General features: G+C 33.8%; 1 protein-coding gene across 1 annotated transcript; it reads right to left on the bottom strand.

Annotated features, from left to right (window-relative positions):
- Window positions 1-1730: 1730 nt before the first annotated feature.
- On the bottom strand, window positions 1731-17415 carry LOC149778832 (uncharacterized). Its single transcript, XM_089939581.1, has 4 exons — window positions 17323-17415; window positions 13102-13211; window positions 7811-7911; window positions 1731-2443 (listed from the first exon to the last, which is right to left on the bottom strand). Exons 1-4 carry the CDS (start codon window positions 17356-17358, stop codon window positions 2337-2339), a joined length of 354 nt encoding a protein of 117 aa, XP_089795707.1. The 5' UTR covers window positions 17359-17415; the 3' UTR covers window positions 1731-2336.
- Window positions 17416-17642: the final 227 nt, after the last annotated feature.

Consider the following 17642-nt stretch of genomic DNA (forward strand, 5'->3'; position numbering starts at 1 on the left):
CCCACTAAGGAATTCTAGTTTTAAAATCATTATTCTTAACTTCTGCTTCAGAGGCCTTGAATAACCTTAAAGGACAGCCAGCAGTACCAGCAGTCTATAAATATGAAATATGGGTAACAATGACCTACTTTTGTGATGAGCATGTAGTATTTGTAAAGTTGCATCCCCTCAACAAGATTCATAATTTCATGTAGAACCACATTTAAACAGTATGCAAAAAAAACACAAGCAAAAATGATTTGATACATCACTTTACTATTTTTTTTGTGTTCTTTTTCAGACTGCCCTGGTGGCCTAGTGATTACGGCATCCACCTCGGATGCGGGAGGTCGGAACCCTGCAGAGTCATACCAAAGACTAAAAAAAATGATACTAACAGCTGCCTTGCTTGGTGCTCAGCATTAAGAGGTCAGTGTTAGGACTGGTTGGCCTGGTGTCAGGATAATGTGACTGGGTGGGCCAGCATGCATCATGTCTGTGGCATGATGATGCCCCAGTGCTAGACATCACTATAAACTGCCACACTGCAGACATCGTAGCAATATAACTGAAAAATTGTTAAAGCTACATTAAAAATCCAGATCAAAAACACACTCCTTTTTTATCATCTCTGTGCATATATTTCTCTATGCAATGTTTTCCTTTTTCCTAAGCTTATTACAATATTTATAATTATAAAAAAAGTGCACATCATTACCAATATTTACATAAATAGTTGGTGGCACCTTTGAAGACAGTTAAATTACTCCAGCTTGACTGTGATAAATGAGAAGATGTGTGTATTTAAATTGGAAAAGTAAACGTATTTCACTTTTAAGATGCAATAATACTTTCTGTGGATTATGCTGCTTGTGCTGATGTGCTCATTACTTGTACCACTTGCTAGGATAAATACAAAATGGTGATACATTTACATATAACTGGATGTGTGAAGATAAAAGCTTTGCATCTGGTTTGTCATAACTTGTATTTCAGTTTGAAGTTAGAAAGGCTAATTATATAACACTTTTATATAACAAAAGTTTGCCTTTGTCTATGTAAGATGCAGCTGTTGTGTGGCTGCCTATGTAAAGTCATCTAAAGATATTTATAAAAAATTAATCTTAAAATATTTTTTGGTTGCTATTCTGGAGGCAAGAAGTATCTGATTTCATGCAGAAAATATTAGTGTAACCAGGTATTGTTTATGTTAATTCCGTGTGTACTCATGTTAACTGTTACCAAGGAGCCCATGTGTATTTATATATTAAACCGTTTTAAAAATGGTAAATGATTAATAATTTTCAACACGCATTAGAGTAACAAACTCAACAATAATGGTACACATTTAAGATCCGAATTTACCAATATCTTTTCTAGTCGTCTTGCCTGATTTAGTAGAGGTAAAATACGATATTGCTCAGTCTGGATCCATAACAATGATTAAGGCTTTGGTTAATGTTTGTGCCTATGTCTGTGCTTTCATAGGAAAAATAAGTATTGCAGTTAGACTATAAGATCAGGAAGCGTTGCCTTTTTTATCCATGCACTCCTACCATCCTTTGACCAGCCAGATTGCTGGAAAATATTAGTCAAGTTTTCAGTTCAAGTTTGTTGTGTATTAAGATAAGTACATTTACCAAACCCAGGGAATGAAGCTTTCATACCTGAACTGAAGAATCAAGATTCATAATGAATACTGTTTTATACGAACGTTTAGTGTTGAAATAAGAGAAGGCAAAGAGATCACATCTGGTATTCAATTGTCTTTAATTGTTAATATCATAGCTAATGTCTAACTCCGATAATAGTGTAACTCTTGTAGTATAAGCAATTCAGTTTAATTTTAAATGATAGATATATTTAAGTGTTGTCTCAAATAAAAAATGATGCAATGTTTATTTCATCTTGCATACCTGAACTCTGTTCTCAATGCTAGTGACATAATCTGCCAAACATTACACATTTATACAGCCAAAATTAGGTTTTTACTGTTGAAATCGTATAAATATAAATGGCCAAACCCCTACCTTCCATAAACCTAATCTGTAAGTTCATTTAATTTAGGAAGTAATTCTCTAGCAGTGCAGTCTAGTTGCACACTACCTCTAATGTAAAAAAGATCTGAGCAAGTGGCAGATAAAACAAGTTCAGACATAAATTATATCTCTTTTTTTTAGGAGCAAATTACTGAAAATTACCCACAGATAACAAATTTAGATGACTTTAATTGTTAACTGTAACCTGCAGTAATGCTGTTATCTATGGAGCCATTTTGTTTGATAATGAATGAATGGTAACTTGGCGTCTTAGCATAATTGACTGATATTGATCAGTCCTTGAGACTGTCCACTGTATCATCCCATGTCAACGTCTTTAGCCTCTGATTCTGTCTTGTTCTTTGTTTCCTTCATTTCTGTGTCTTTATCTGCAATTGTTTTTCTCTTTGGTAAATCAACCTCAACTGAAAAGAGTTAGCAATGAGGTTTGTTTAGTTATTTCTGTTGTGTTTCACATCTCAGTACAAGTCATGATAAGAAGCTGAAGCATATTCTGTTATTAAGCTTTGCTATAAACTTCCTTCTAAATGTAATCATTGCAAGTCACTGGCAAAATCTGTACCATTCTATTTTCACCCATAGCTGTCTATAAGATTTTCATGTTTTTCATGAACAGCAGACAAGCCAACCCTACTGAAAAGATCGGAAGAATTCTGACTTATGGACCTATCTCCCGATTCCCTGATTTTAAGAAAAATTCCAGATTTTTCAACTCCCTGAGGAAAAAAAACACCTTTTTTTTAACAAAAACATTTTTTGTTTCCATGTTTCTGTTATGTTTCTTAGTACTTTACAATATCCGGTTTGATTTCTGATTTTAATCTGCCAATACAAAGAGCTTGTCTCACAGTGTAGTTCTCTTTATTCGACTCCATCAACAAATCTCAGCATCATAATGGATAAGTTTCTCAGCAAGAAGCAAAAAAGAAAAGGAAGTACTGTAACTGATGAAAAAGAAATGGGATAAAAGATATAGGAGTGACTGGGAGAAGCAGTTTGTTTTCATTCGTCCATCGACTCGTGGGGCCTATCATGCATTCTGCCACTGATGATCAGCTCTTTCCACATTCAATTCTGCATCAAAATCATAGATTTGGTAAAGCTGAAACTCCTTATGCAAATCATCAGTGTTGATTCCTTCCATTTGGTTGGAGAAAAAGGCCAGGTCCTTAAACATTACTACAGATTGTTTAGACACATCTGCAACACTTGCATGAATAAATAAGTCATTCTTTAGTGGGTTGCTCTCAGAAAAAAAAGGATGGATCTGATCAACTGTTGTTTCCAACCCTTGGAAGATAAATGCTATCAATACTTTCAATAATACAGCAATGCTGAGAGAGCATTCTCAATGGTCAGAAAAAACAGAACCCTCCAAAGAACCAGCCAGTCAGCATCAACCCTGGAAACTATTCTTGTTAGCAAATTTGGCACCCAAGGACAAATAAATGATGAACTTTTGCAGAAATGTAAATCTGCAACATACAATGGACTGAATTAACAAAAGTAGACATCTTTATCGTGATATATACACCTTACTCTTGTACTTCGTGATTTTTTACCCTGTCTCCTAATTTTAATGGTGATTTGGAGGCAAATTCCTAATTTTGATTTTTTTTTGTTGGCAGGTCTGGAATAGGCATAATCCTGAGTAAACGTTTGTCAAAAGACTGACCCATCATGATCTTTCATGTTAACTGAGTGAGCCAATCAGGTTTTCTATTCCAAACATTTTCAGTTTTTGATGGACAAGAGGTTACTTCATTTGATGTACAAGAGCCCATTTCATTGGCTCACTGATGATATATATTTTTGTGTATGCATTTCATGAGAAATGAGGAAATCTTATTGCAGGCAGCCACAGGTGAAAGCACATTTTTCAGTAAATATGTCTTATCTGTTCGTATTATATAGACAAAGGGCAATAACTCTTGCCATTAGATCCTCATTCCATCTACAGGTGGTGCTAGTTTTAAGCTGAATAGAACCTCATGTAACAGGATGATCATATTGAGGGGAGAATGGGAGGGTATTAAAGCATCTGCATATGACAGTGAGGCCAAGGAGAGGGAGTCAGATATTTATGATGACTATAAGATTTACCAAATGATGATGGAAGATTTCAGAACTTTATCAGACAAGGAGGATGAATTTTTGTACCAGATGACATTAGGAAGTGATATTTTTTAGGATAATGTGAATTTTACAAAAAAATGGACTTCAGGTTTGTACAATTTAATAAAATTTGAACAGGTACCTGGATAACTGATCATTAGGATCAACGCGTACCAGGTAAAAGTTTTCTAAACTTACGACAGCTTTAACTGCAAGTAACAATGACTCAGATCTATCACATAATGCATGGTAGATCAAGATCTATAATGTTTTTTCTACTGATTACTCCTAACAAATACTGCATAGACCATGATCTGCTAGTGCATTATTTGACAGAAGATCTGAGTCTGTGCATTTTGCAGTTGGACTCAACTTATAAGCCAATATATATGGTAAATAAAAGCCCAAGTTTTCCCCAGACATTTATATAGGTTGTTGTACCAGACACCTTCAAAAGTGATTCTCAGTAAACAATAATACCAAAATCCACCAACAATATTTTGATTACATTAGCAATGTTTTTATGAACATACAAACCCTTGACCTTCTGGCAGTTCACATGCATTGGCTTGTAATGTTATGTATGCAATTAGTCAACTAAAATAATAGCTGTTCCAATAACAACATACAGAAGTGACAATTTATGACAAGTGAATGAGTTTATTCACCCTTTGGTGTCAATTAGCTGGTTTCTAAACTCCCCCAGTTACTCCTTTACATTTGCAAGAATGTTACCACTTTCTTTTCGGATAAAATAGTGAGCCACATGTATAGAATTATATTTCAAACAACTAAAAACACTTTTTGTTATAAAACTACTGGAAGATTATTCAAACACCTGAAATGTTTACATTTATTCCAACTTAAAAGTAAGCAAATGCAGAAAGTAAGTTTTCAGAACAAATGATCAGTGTCAAAGCAAGGTATATGCATAGATGCATATGTGTATTGATTACAATTTAAAAATACCATGTTTTAATGTTCAAAGATGGATAAGCCCTCCAACCACACTATACTTCATGCATCAGCAAACTATAACCCTGATGACAGTGACCAACAAAAATTACTTAATGCATATATACTTGCTTGTAACTTGAGTTCAACTGCAAACAATATAGATCCTGATCTGCTGTCACATAATGTGAAGGCTGATGAGGGTCTATGTTGTTCGATCTAGTGATTACTCCAAACAAAGTGCACAGACTCGGATCTTCTGATAAGTTATGCAATGGCAGATCTCAGTATGTGCAGTTTGCAATTGGGCTCAATTTATAAGCAATGGTAAATGGTACCAAAACAGTTCATTAACACAATATTTGCGAACAAACCAGTTTCATGAAGGAAGATGCAATAAAGTACAGAAAGATGAACTAAAAGCTTTGAATAATAATACAGATAAGTCATATTGATATTTTGTGCTGACAATTACAAAATAAATGTTTCATTAATAAACAAATTTGGTGTGTTTTAATTATTAAAAATGAAGAATGATGGCTGTTACAAAAGCAGTAACATGAACATGTTTTATAGACTAGTTTTATGCAATGATCCTTCAGAAAATGAGAACCCTGGAATCTATCAATGATTTTTGGTGGAGACAAGAATATTTAAACCAGATGGATAAACTTTTGTTGGGACAAAGGTTTCTTGCAACGATAGTTATCCCAAGGGTGTGAATTTCCCCATTTCCACCAAATATGAGCAAAAAACTCGTCTTAATTCCTTTTTTTTGTGTTTTCTTTAAATCTAAAATGGTCTAAATATGGAGTAAAGAATTCCATATTGTTGCATAAAAATTTGCCTCATCACAAACAGTAGACTTAACTATGAAATGAATAAACAAAATAGTTTGGAAGCAGCACTAACACTATCATGTAAATACTAACATCATCCGCTACATCATCAATAAATATTCAAAATAAATGTAACCAAGTAATTGATTTGCAGTCCAGTATTAATATGATTAAAAATTAATAATCTAATAAGTAGATCTGACAGGCATGGACATGGTGGACAAAGGTCAAATTTCTGCTGATCTCTGTAATTCCCAGTCCACTTATTTTTTAAGAAACTAATCAAATAAAGCTCTGCATTTTGTGCTGGAGTTGTTGATACAAATGGTGTGCTGTGAATGAAGTTTGCTAGAGTTGTTGATACAAATGGTATGCTCTGAATGAAGTTTGCTAGAGTTGTTGATACAAATAGTATGCTCTGAATGAAGTTTGCTAGAGTTGTTGATACAAATGGTATGCTCTGAATGAAGTTTGCTAGAGTTGTTGATACAAATGGTATGTTGTGAATGAAGTTCGCTAGAGTTGTTGATACAAATGGTATGCTCTGAATGAAGTTTGCTAGAGTTGTTGATACAAATGATATGCTCTGAATGAAGTTTGCTAGAGTTGTTGATACAAATGGTATGCTGTGAATGAAGTTTGCTAGAGTTGCTGATACAAATGGTATGCTGTGAATGAAGTTTGCTAGAGCTGTTGATACAAATGGTATGTTGTGAATGAAGTTTGCTAGAGTTGTTGATACAAATGGTATGTTGTGAATGAAGTTTGCTAGAGTTGTTGATACAAATGGTATGTTGTGAATGAAGTTTGCTCTTTCATACATGTGAATTGCACTGGTGAATGCAAAGGTCAGTAGAACATAACCTTGTATCAATATTCATCAAACCTCTGTAATGTTGGAAAGCTTTATTTTAATCAAATTTAGTATAAGAAAATGTACAGTTTGCCAATGATAACAGTCACGCCAAGCAAAAAATGCAAGAACAAACTTAAAGACCTAATGTTTCCTACCTTAAATATTTTAAGCATATTTTTTATGTTTTCTAATTTCATGGTGTTTGTTTTTTGTAATCATATCATTATATGTTTTTTATGTTATAGGTGTTGTCTGATGTTGTAAAGCTTCTAAAGATTAAGCGCTATACAATGTCCTCATTATTATCATTATTATTATTATTATTATCATTATTATATGCTTATCTATAACAACAGGATAAGATATCCAGTAAAAAATGAGGGATATTTCTGTTGACAGAAATTATATATTTTTGTCCAATAGAAATTAGAGATATTTCTATTTAACAGAAATAAGAAAAGAAAAATTATGCAATCAAAATGAGGGATATTTCTATTTGATAGAAAATACTATCCTAATGATAGAAAAGGCAGAATTTGACTCATGAAGAGGTATCTTTTCTTGTTTACATGACGAGTTACCTCCCATCTATCACAAGCCAGAAATCTTGAACAGGAATTAGTTTCATTTCTATTAGTTTCTTGTTTACATCAAGAGTTACCTCCCATCTATCATATAAAAGAAAATTGGGTCAAAAATTACTTTCTTTACATTACATGTGCAAGTAAATGGTCAAATTCTTCTATCCCATGTTTCTTTTTTCAATATTACTTTTCTCTTAACTTATGCTGTATTCATTTGGAAAAACAAGTCAACTGCGGGCATAATGACCTAACATTCTAGACAGATGCGGTTCTATTATTGATGTAACTTGAACTTGGATCCTAAATCAAAATCAATTAATTTTTGAAACACTTTTTTAAAAAAACAAGTGTAAATCTATAACTTGTTAATTAAGAATATATCTCCAAAACTGACTGCTACAAGCCTATGAATCCTCAAATTACCCTCCATTTTGCTCTTTTCTGCTTTACTGTGCTTTAGTCTCTTCAGCAGCTGTCTTCTCTTCTTACCTGAGATTTTCACACTTCCACAGGTTGGATTTTTACTGAAAATAGCCAGAACATAACGATAACATAAGTCACCTTTACAATGCATTGCTCTAGCTCTAGCAGTCACTGTTAACATTATTTAGCATTCAGAAAGTAACTTCAAACTAAACTGTGACAATGATATGTTGCAACTGTGACAGGACATATAAGATAAATCAGTAAAAGAACACTCTTCACTTTGTTTCAAAATAGAGGAAATATAATGCATCAATAAAACCAGACAATTATTTTGTTTTTCTTTTTTATTTAAATCACTGTTCTTAAAATCTGCTCCTGACGCCATTATAAATGTCTGTCTCTAGAAGTTTAATTTTACTGGCTGAAAAGGATTAACCTTGGAGTGACATAATAGGAGCACTGTTATAGTAGAAGTTGTACATGTCACACTGTTATAGTAGAATTTGTACATGTCACACTGTTATAGTAGAAGTTGTACATGTCACAATGTTATAGTAGAAGTTGTACATGTCACACTGTTATAGTAGAAGTTGTACATGTCACAATGTTATAGTAGAAGTTGTACATGTCACACTGTTATAGTAGAAGTTGTACATGTCACACTGTTATAGTAGAAGTTGTACATGTCACACTGGCATTCAGTACCAACAATTTCAGTACTGGGTGTAATTTTGAAGAATTTTATTGCACATGTCATTACATGTCAATTATTTACTTTTTCTGGACCCTCATAAATTCATATTTTATGGCAGAGATTAATATTAAAGTGGACATATTTGGATGAGGTCAACCTAAAGGTCTTATCCAGTACAAACCTGATTGAATATCATGTATGAAAGCTGTGTGTTGAAAACAGAAGTGTACTACCTTGCACTGATCTGAAAGGGCCTTCTGTGGATGCTTGGAAATACACTTCTCCCTCTGTAACTTGTGCACAATGCAGTCCAAAATTACAGACTGCAGTATATGCAAGGGCACAAGTTACCGAGGGATATCTGATTTAAAAAAAAGGGCTGTCATCCTGGCTGGACATCAGTACTAAGTCAAGAAAGAGGGGCTGTTTAATGGTCTAATACTAATTTTATAATTGTGCTAGGAATAATTGTCAATAAAATGATTTTTCTGATGAAGATGTTTTATCTATACAAGCTTTCAAGATAGCCAACCTGTGAAAGATCAGTAAAACATTAATTGATGTTATTCCATTAGGTTTTAACACACTGTACCTGCAAAAACATTGTATATTGTCATTCCTTTAACATGTGAATATATTCTCATGTAATTGTTGATTTATAACAAAAACAAGATTCCTTTTTCAAAGGGCATTTAATTTGAGAAACTGTCACCAGTAAAACATTACTTTTTAAATTGTTCTTTTAGTAATATATTGATATGAAGTGCAAGTAACAGTGAAATCTCTGCAGCATATCCTTCAAATCATTTACTGTCAATTTGGAAATTTTAAGTTCAACACTTTTGAAATGTGCTTCTCCACAATGAACTTATCTGTGAAAGAAAGATTTTCATGCACATAGTACTCCTTTCACTTGCTTCCCTTGCTATCACTGATCACATTTGCTAATCAGAAGGATAAACCACTGATTATGTTAGATACTTTAAATTACCTACATAATAATTTGATATAGTGTTTAGTTAATGGAAATGAATTAACCTGATACATTGCCATGAAAGCTAACTCTTACATGGGTTGGAGTTGCATGCTTTTTAAATTTTTGTTAATTGCACACCCTTTATCTGATTTGATACAAAGAATATAATTAATATGACAATACAAACCAGGACTGTTTTTAATTAGTTGAACAGTACAACACTTCCACAAATGTTCAAAACATTTGGCACTTAATTAGGTACACACATAGCTGTGATCATACATTTACATTTTTACCATTTAAATACAAGAGGGAACACTGAATTTAAGATGTTTACCCTAAATTAAAATATAGAACTAAAACAGCAGTTTCACTTTACAAAATTGTTTTAATTAGTACATATATCTTAAAGTGCTGCCACTAGTAGACATTACTGACATTTTCATTTATTGAAATTTTGTTTAATATTGTTATTTGTAGTATAATAAGAATTGTTTTGCAAAGAAAATTTAACAAAGGATATGATTTATTATAAGTTACAAATTTCTTTAGGCAGTTTTTGACTTTAAGATGATTGATGTATCAAAGTTTAATTTACCAGTTTTTATTGTGATTTTCTTCATGTTCAAGAAATGGGGCCACCTTTTTGTATTTAAAGGAGACAAAAATGGGATCCACACTGGATCCCAAGTTATAAACAGGTTTGAGTTAACAAGGGTGAAGTGCATGGAAACATGACACTGACAGCCATCAAACACTTTACATGTGTGCTGCAATTCAGCTGACTACCACAAACCTTCAATATTTTCATTGCCAGATGTTTTAAAATAGGTACTCATTGCCATCTTGCAGATTTTATCATTCAAGACAGTGACAATTGCTAGCATCAAGGGAGACATGGATGGACATTCCTTAAAGAAAGCTGAAGGTATTGTTTTTACCTTTTTTCAGACGAAAAAGTTCAAAATCTGAGGACCTAGGTCAACAATCCACCATAAGAAACCCATGAGCACACACTCAATGTGTGACACCGAAGTGTGCTATCTTGCATCCTCAGTAGGTTAAATATATTTCTCCAAACAGCCTGTTAAAAGCCACTGTTGACCTGTACTGCGGTCAATAAAGTAAATGTCATTGAATACCTGCTGCAAATGCACTGCTCTATTTACGGTAAGGATAATTTTAAAAGTAGAAAGGGATACAGTGGTGCCCCTCTCATACAGCCACCCCTTCTGTACCAGGAAAGTGGCCTTATAAGTCGAGTGGCTTTCCAGAGGGGGACTATATTTGTGAGATGTGTATATGTATGTGTACATAGTAAGAAAGCTACATATAACTTAAATCAGTAAATATCTTCACCTAAAAGTAGTATTAATTATTAAAATGTTCTTTTTGTCTTCAAAAAAGAGTTATTTCAAGGTAACATAAATTAATAATTTGTATTCTGAGGCATGAAATGCGAGTGGGGTATTGTTGACATGCAGATTAAAAAACGTTATTTAAATCTTGGTACATATGTTGTTTTGTATTTAAAATAATGCTCTTTCCATTTACTCCATTTTCCCACTGCTACATAATATTCTCCTTATCTTTTATGATCTTGTTTATTTGAGTCTTCCCAACATAAAATCTTTCGGCAAGTGAACTCCTCTCATTGTTGTCAAATTGAATAACTTTTACTTTTTCTTCTAAAGTATTATTTCCTTGTTTACATGATGACGTATTAAAGTTTTATGTACTGTCACACGACTTTTTGGTCTTTGCCTAGTACCCTGTTTTGTTTAACGTTAATTGTTTTATTGTGTGTGTTAATCCACAAAATCTATTTTTAGCCTATCTGACCATGTCATTATTTTGACATTTATATTGGTTGTAATCGTCAATTTTTTAAAAAAAATCCATTGTGTGATGCCCAAAGCTCTTTCAGAACATTGTTGACCCCATTCCTATCTAACCATGTTATGATCTTGACAATTAAAAACGTCCAGTCGTAATCATCAATAAAAAAAATCTGTGTGAAGCCCAATGCTCTATTAAAACACTGCTGACACCATTTCCTGTCGGCGTTAATGATATAATAATAACCGCAGTGGTCCATATACTTAGCCAACACTTCTTTCCGTAACAAAAACTTTACATAAGGAAACATATATCTGGATAATTAATTAGATTAATTACCTTACCATAATTAAATATTGGTTCTGGACACATATGTATAAAAAAAATGTGTGTGCTTGAATGGGTAAATGTTACATTTGTGCACTAATATGTTGGCTGTTAGTCACGTTAGAGGGATTCTGGCTGTAAAGAGTGGGTGGCCACTGGACAGGGGGGCTGTTCATGAGTGGGACCATTGTAATTAAAACATGCAATCATGTAAACAAGTTTACATATTAATCCTGGGTTCTCAATAAATTGAGAAAACAGAAGAGTCATTTGACTCTTGACCCCATAATCTCATTTTCATGCCATAACTGATTTGATGGGCAATCAAAAGCCAATATCTGATCAAAAGTTAATCCAATCAAATCATAATTGATTTCCTCTGCCTCTATCATAAACATTAGAGATAATCTCAAAACAACCTAACCTCGTTTCAGTTATGCACATGTGTGACATGGGTGAACTGTTGGCTCTGCCTAGTATTGGTTTTACATGTGTGCAAAATATCATTGACTGATATGGTGAAAACAGTACTCTAGCTAATTTTGTACTTGCACATACAGTGAATTTGTTATGCACAGTGAGTGCACAGTAGGAAATTATGTGATTCAAGGGTAATTAAGACTGATGCTCCAGCCCAAATCAATGTCTGTCATAAATACACACTGGATGGAATTTCCGTGAAAAAGGTGCTCACAATTCTGACTGGCTCTTCCATTTCTTTCACTCTCACGCTACAGCCTGGACTATACAGTTTACAAATGATTTAACATATATCAAGTATATCTGACAATAAAGGCTTTGAAGAAGAGAGTATCATTGGCAAACTCTGCTACAATCTATCCCATTGTATTTGACTCTCAAAACCAGAATATCTTCTTGATGACAATGCTTCCATCACCCCCTGGAAAGTTATATTTGCAGTCCATTTGTTGGCTGGTGTGATAAATATTATGTTCAAATGGCATCTCTCTTTACAAATTCATACAGACAACTGCCAGATATATGCTTGTGAACCAAAACAATCCATCTTGGACTCATTTTCCACACCTTGTGTATTTCGTATAATACTGAAAAATGCCAATGATCTAAATCAACTGTGATAATGACTTTGTCCATAAAATAAGGTTGATTAATTTTCATCAAGTGGGAAATTACATTTCCAAGGGATATACTGAAGTCAATGTGAACAAAACTGTATCATCTGGATAATTGGTGGTCTATGATACCAATTTAAAATGAACACTCTTTTACATTAAGTTAATACTTAAGTCTTGTGACTTTGTATACCACCACTTAAAAATTCCCATCTTCTACTTGGACGGCATCTTAAACTTGAACCATGTTTTTAATAACCCCGCAATTAATGTGACATTAATAAATGTGAATCACAGGACTCCCATAATAAATGTGAATCATAGGACTTCCATCAAAAATGTGAACCAAGTAACTCACATAATTTTCTTTAGATGATCTTTGTGTAGTAAATCTATGTCTTCAACTACTATAGATTTTTGTTTCTTGTGCAGTTGTGCTGCCTTTCTTCCTTTCCTGGAGTTTCTATCCTAGTAATAAATAAAAAGAGAAGAAAAGAAATTTAACTTGATCATCTCACCTGCAACTAAACAGTGACCCTGACCTCTGACCTTTTAATCATTCATTCAGCTAATTATGTGAAATATTTGATTACAATTCGGGAAACATGAGATACAGCCCCTTTCAAACAGCTCTTCCCTAACCCCTCCCCATTTTAAAAACAAAAGATAAAGAACAGTTCACCCTTTTATCTCTGTCCTAGATATTTGGAACCAACAACCAAATGCTGAACATGTGACCAGAAGTGTGTGTAGTTCAAATCCTACTGTTGGATCAGCAATGCATTTTACTTTTATTGCCATAACAAGAAATATCCTACTTGTGTTGCTGTGCCATAAAACACCATAACAAATCAACCAATCATTCCCATGGATTTCCTATGTATGCTGTTGAATATGGTTGTAAGTCTCATTATCGGCCTAATCAAATTAGTTCCTGATCCATGCATGAAAAAGATTGGTGGTTCTCCAAACCAGTGGTATTTCAAGGCAGATATTACTAAGTTCATGAGCGAAGAGTCCAAGATTCATCATTCTGAAATTCTGTAGAGATTTCCTTATAATACAGTTCATGAGTGTTACAAAGCTGATCCACAGTAGAAATGAAGCCATTTTGCTCTCATCTTCACAAGTTGTGTTGATCTAGTTTGTTGCTCATCATGAAATGAAGTGGGTCGAAAACCATTCCTTTAGGAAAAAGAACTGCAGTAAAATTGTAGTTTTACACCGTTTTCTTTCAGACCAGGTAAATAACAGTTAAACTAGTGAATGTTAAATTTGTTTGCATATATATCAGTATGTTTTGCAGTATTCAGTCTAGCTGCAGTTAAAATGTGGTGCAATCGGTTAAAATATTTAAACTAGATAAGCAGTTTTATTGTTGTTGTTATTGTAGGGTTTAACGCCATTTTTCAGCACACGATAGGCTCATCATGGCGGCCAGTATTAATGGTGGAGGAAGAACCCGAGAAATCCACGGAAAGAACCACCGACCCTCGAGAAGCTACTGGCAAGCTTTCTCACATACCCACATTGGCCGAATCCGAGACTCAAACCTATGCAGACAGAGGTGAGATGGCAGTGATCCGTAACGGAGATAAGCAGTTTTATGATGACACAAAAACTACATTAAACTGATCAGTTATAGTCCAGTTTAATGATGTCATTAAACACCACAGAAAAACTGCAAAACTACTTTATTTCCAATAAAAAATGCAGTTGTTTGATGTCAAAGAAAACTACAGAAGAACTGATGTCTGAACTCTTCCAGTTTAACAATGTCATTATATACTACAAAAAAGCTGCAAGAAAACTTTTGCAAAATATGGAAAACAGTCATATCTCACTCATTTCATTTCTCAAGAAAATTGGCTACCTTCTTGCACGTAAGATTCTCATCATATGAGATTTGACTCATGTTAGTCTCATATGCATTTTAACATGCAAATTAGGTAGAATTCACATGAGCAACAGAATCTAACAAAATCTGAAAATCAAATAATAATAATAATATTAAAAATAATAATAATAATAACATGGATTTAATACAGCACCAAATCTTTAGAAGCTTGAAGTACTTTACAATATCAAAAATAATACATGAAAAGTTTTATCCAATGACCACACACCTAAACTTAAAACAATGGCTCCTGTGACCATGACCTTATACCCCAAGGGACATTCCTTCCCTATCAACATATATGTGGGCAAAGCCTCATGATGATTCACTTAAGATAACTGAGGTTATTGCCTTTAGATGAATAAAATAACTTTCATCAAAAGATGATAACAGATGGATAGAAAGATATGGTCAAAACTCTGCTCTTCTCTTGGAATGAATGAAGTAAGTCTAAATGAAGTAAGCAACAGAAAGTCAGAATACTGCTTGAACCCTGTAGCCAAAGGATGCAAATTCTCAGGCCAAAGGCAAGACTAGTGAAATGGCAATTCCTGAATTCCATGAGTAAGGAGTCCAAGATTATTCATCCTGAAACTCTGTTGAGATCCTTGCTCTGTAGAGTGCTGTTCATGGGCACCACAAAAGAGATCCATAGTGAAAATGTAGCCACTTTGTTATCATCTTCACAAGCCAAGTTGTGTCGATCCAATTTATTCTGCATCATAAAGTTGCAAAGGCTGACAAATGATGGCATGCGAGGATGCCAAAGAATTATATAAAGAAATGTGACAATAGTGCACACAATTTGTGGTATGAAAGAATTTTCAAAGTGATATCCTAGGACTAAAAATTATATAGTGAAAAAAACACCACAGCAATTAGAAAAACAAGTAGAGTTACACCTTTTCTTTCTGACATTACTAGTGGTAGAGTTTTGAGGCTTTAGCTCTAATGGACTATCATGCCACTTCCTTCCATGTATGAGTTAGCAAGTTAACATTTATCAAGTCAATAAATGATGGATACACAGGTGTTCTGTTCTGAAAAGGACTAATAATAAAAAAGTTAATGTTATGAAGGATTTAATGCCATGGGTCAAAAGTGGGATTTTGCTTGTCTGTCCCAAACTATCTTGCCAGAAAACCCCAGCATGGTGCCAAGCAGCTTTGGTCTATCTCAAAAAAAAAATGGTGAACAACCAACTATTAGCCTAGCTGTGAGTGCTTAATTTCGGTTGGCTGGAATGTGATGGAAGCTGGGAAGGCCAAAATTGGTTAAAAGCTTGACAAGTATCTTGAAAGAAAAGAAGCTATCGAAACAATTTTCTCGCTAAAGAAACTTTGATTTAATCTCATTTCCATATTCCCAGCTGCCACGACATTTCAGCCAAATGAAATGTAGGTTAACAGAACTTTAAAATAAGTCCAATTGCTTGTTAGAAGTTAAATTTATTAGATAAAAAAAGACATCCGAGTAAGTAACGTCCAACTAAAGTAATATGGCTTTAATTTGTGGAAAATTGTCAATATGGGCTGCTAAGTGTGAGATAATCCTAAAAATTTGGCATCTCTCTTCCAATGTCAGTTGACCAAGGAACACACTGCACAATGTCATTATTTAGGCAGTTAACTAAAACGTGAACCTAGTCCTACAATGTAAGACCTCATCCTTGATATTTATGTTTTGGATGTTGAGGTAAGGTCTTACTGTCTAAATGACAGCACTGTGTAGTATGTTTTGATGTCGACTGTCATTGTAACAGAAGTAAATTTTTCAGTAATATCTCACACACTTAGCAACTCTTTTCTACAAGTTAAATTTATCATGTATTGGTAACACTTTACTTACTCTGATGTATTTTTTCTAAGAAATTAAATTCTCACACAAGCAAATGGGCCTGTTTTCAAATTTTGTTGGCCTACATTTCAGTTGGCTGGAAAGTGATAGAAGCCAGGAATGCCAAAATCGGGTTAAGTTGATGAACGATTCTTTAATGAAACAAATAAATATATATTATGCCTATTGGAACTGTAAACAAAATTTTGTTTCATTCAAGAAAGATATTCCACCATATGAACCTGCTTGAACATACTTCGTTTTTTGGAAGAGTCTCTATATGGGCTGCCAACTGTGTGAGATATTCGTTAAACTTTCTGACTACTTGTTCCGATGTCAACCGACATTGGAACACGCTATACAAGGCCGTTATTTGGGCAGTAAAACATAAAATAACGTAATACGTCTTACATTGCAGGGCAAGACGTCGACCCAAAGACATAAATATCAGTGTAGGACAAGACGTCTTACATTCCAGTACTACTTAAAACTCTTGTAGGGGAAACCTGAATATTCGGCGACGGCATTCATGTAACTGTGTCGAGTAAGACAGTATAAAATATATTCAGGTAGACATCAAATTTTTCGTTTCTTTCCGATTAAAAGATTCACAAACGAAGAAGCTGTACTTCGAATCACATGAGTCTGACGTTTTTTCAATAAAATACGATGAAATCTCAGTCAGCACGAAAACACCTTAATATCGGTACTATAAATTTATACTTTACTGATAAAACGTAAGACTCCTATGTTCGAATCAAGCAAAGTCGTCTAAATATGCATTGGGTTTAAAGGATACGAAATCAAGCGACAGAGAATAAGATGAATACAATTATATTTTGTCACCTTTATGAAAAAAGTAGGCTTATTCGTTTTTCCCATCTTAACTGCAGAATGTAAACACACGTGTGGGAAAAGAGAGGCAACTCTTAAATCCGGTGTCTTACATCATTTTGCCTACTAAATGCCACTGTGTTAGGATAAAATCTTACCTACTTAGGCGGAGAACTTAAATTCTTTAAAAACGGCATCTCATGTATATCTACTGCTAACGAATGAACATAATCAGTGTATGAATACGTTTTAAATAAGATTATTTTGATAATACGTTTTTAGATGAGACGATTTTTATAATACGTTTTAAATTAGAGTTTTAGATAGTACGT

This window comes from Sinohyriopsis cumingii, chromosome 17 (genome assembly GCF_028554795.1).
Source record: "Sinohyriopsis cumingii isolate HCF-2022 chromosome 17, ASM2855479v2, whole genome shotgun sequence".
Lineage (NCBI taxonomy): Eukaryota > Metazoa > Mollusca > Bivalvia > Unionida > Unionidae > Sinohyriopsis > Sinohyriopsis cumingii.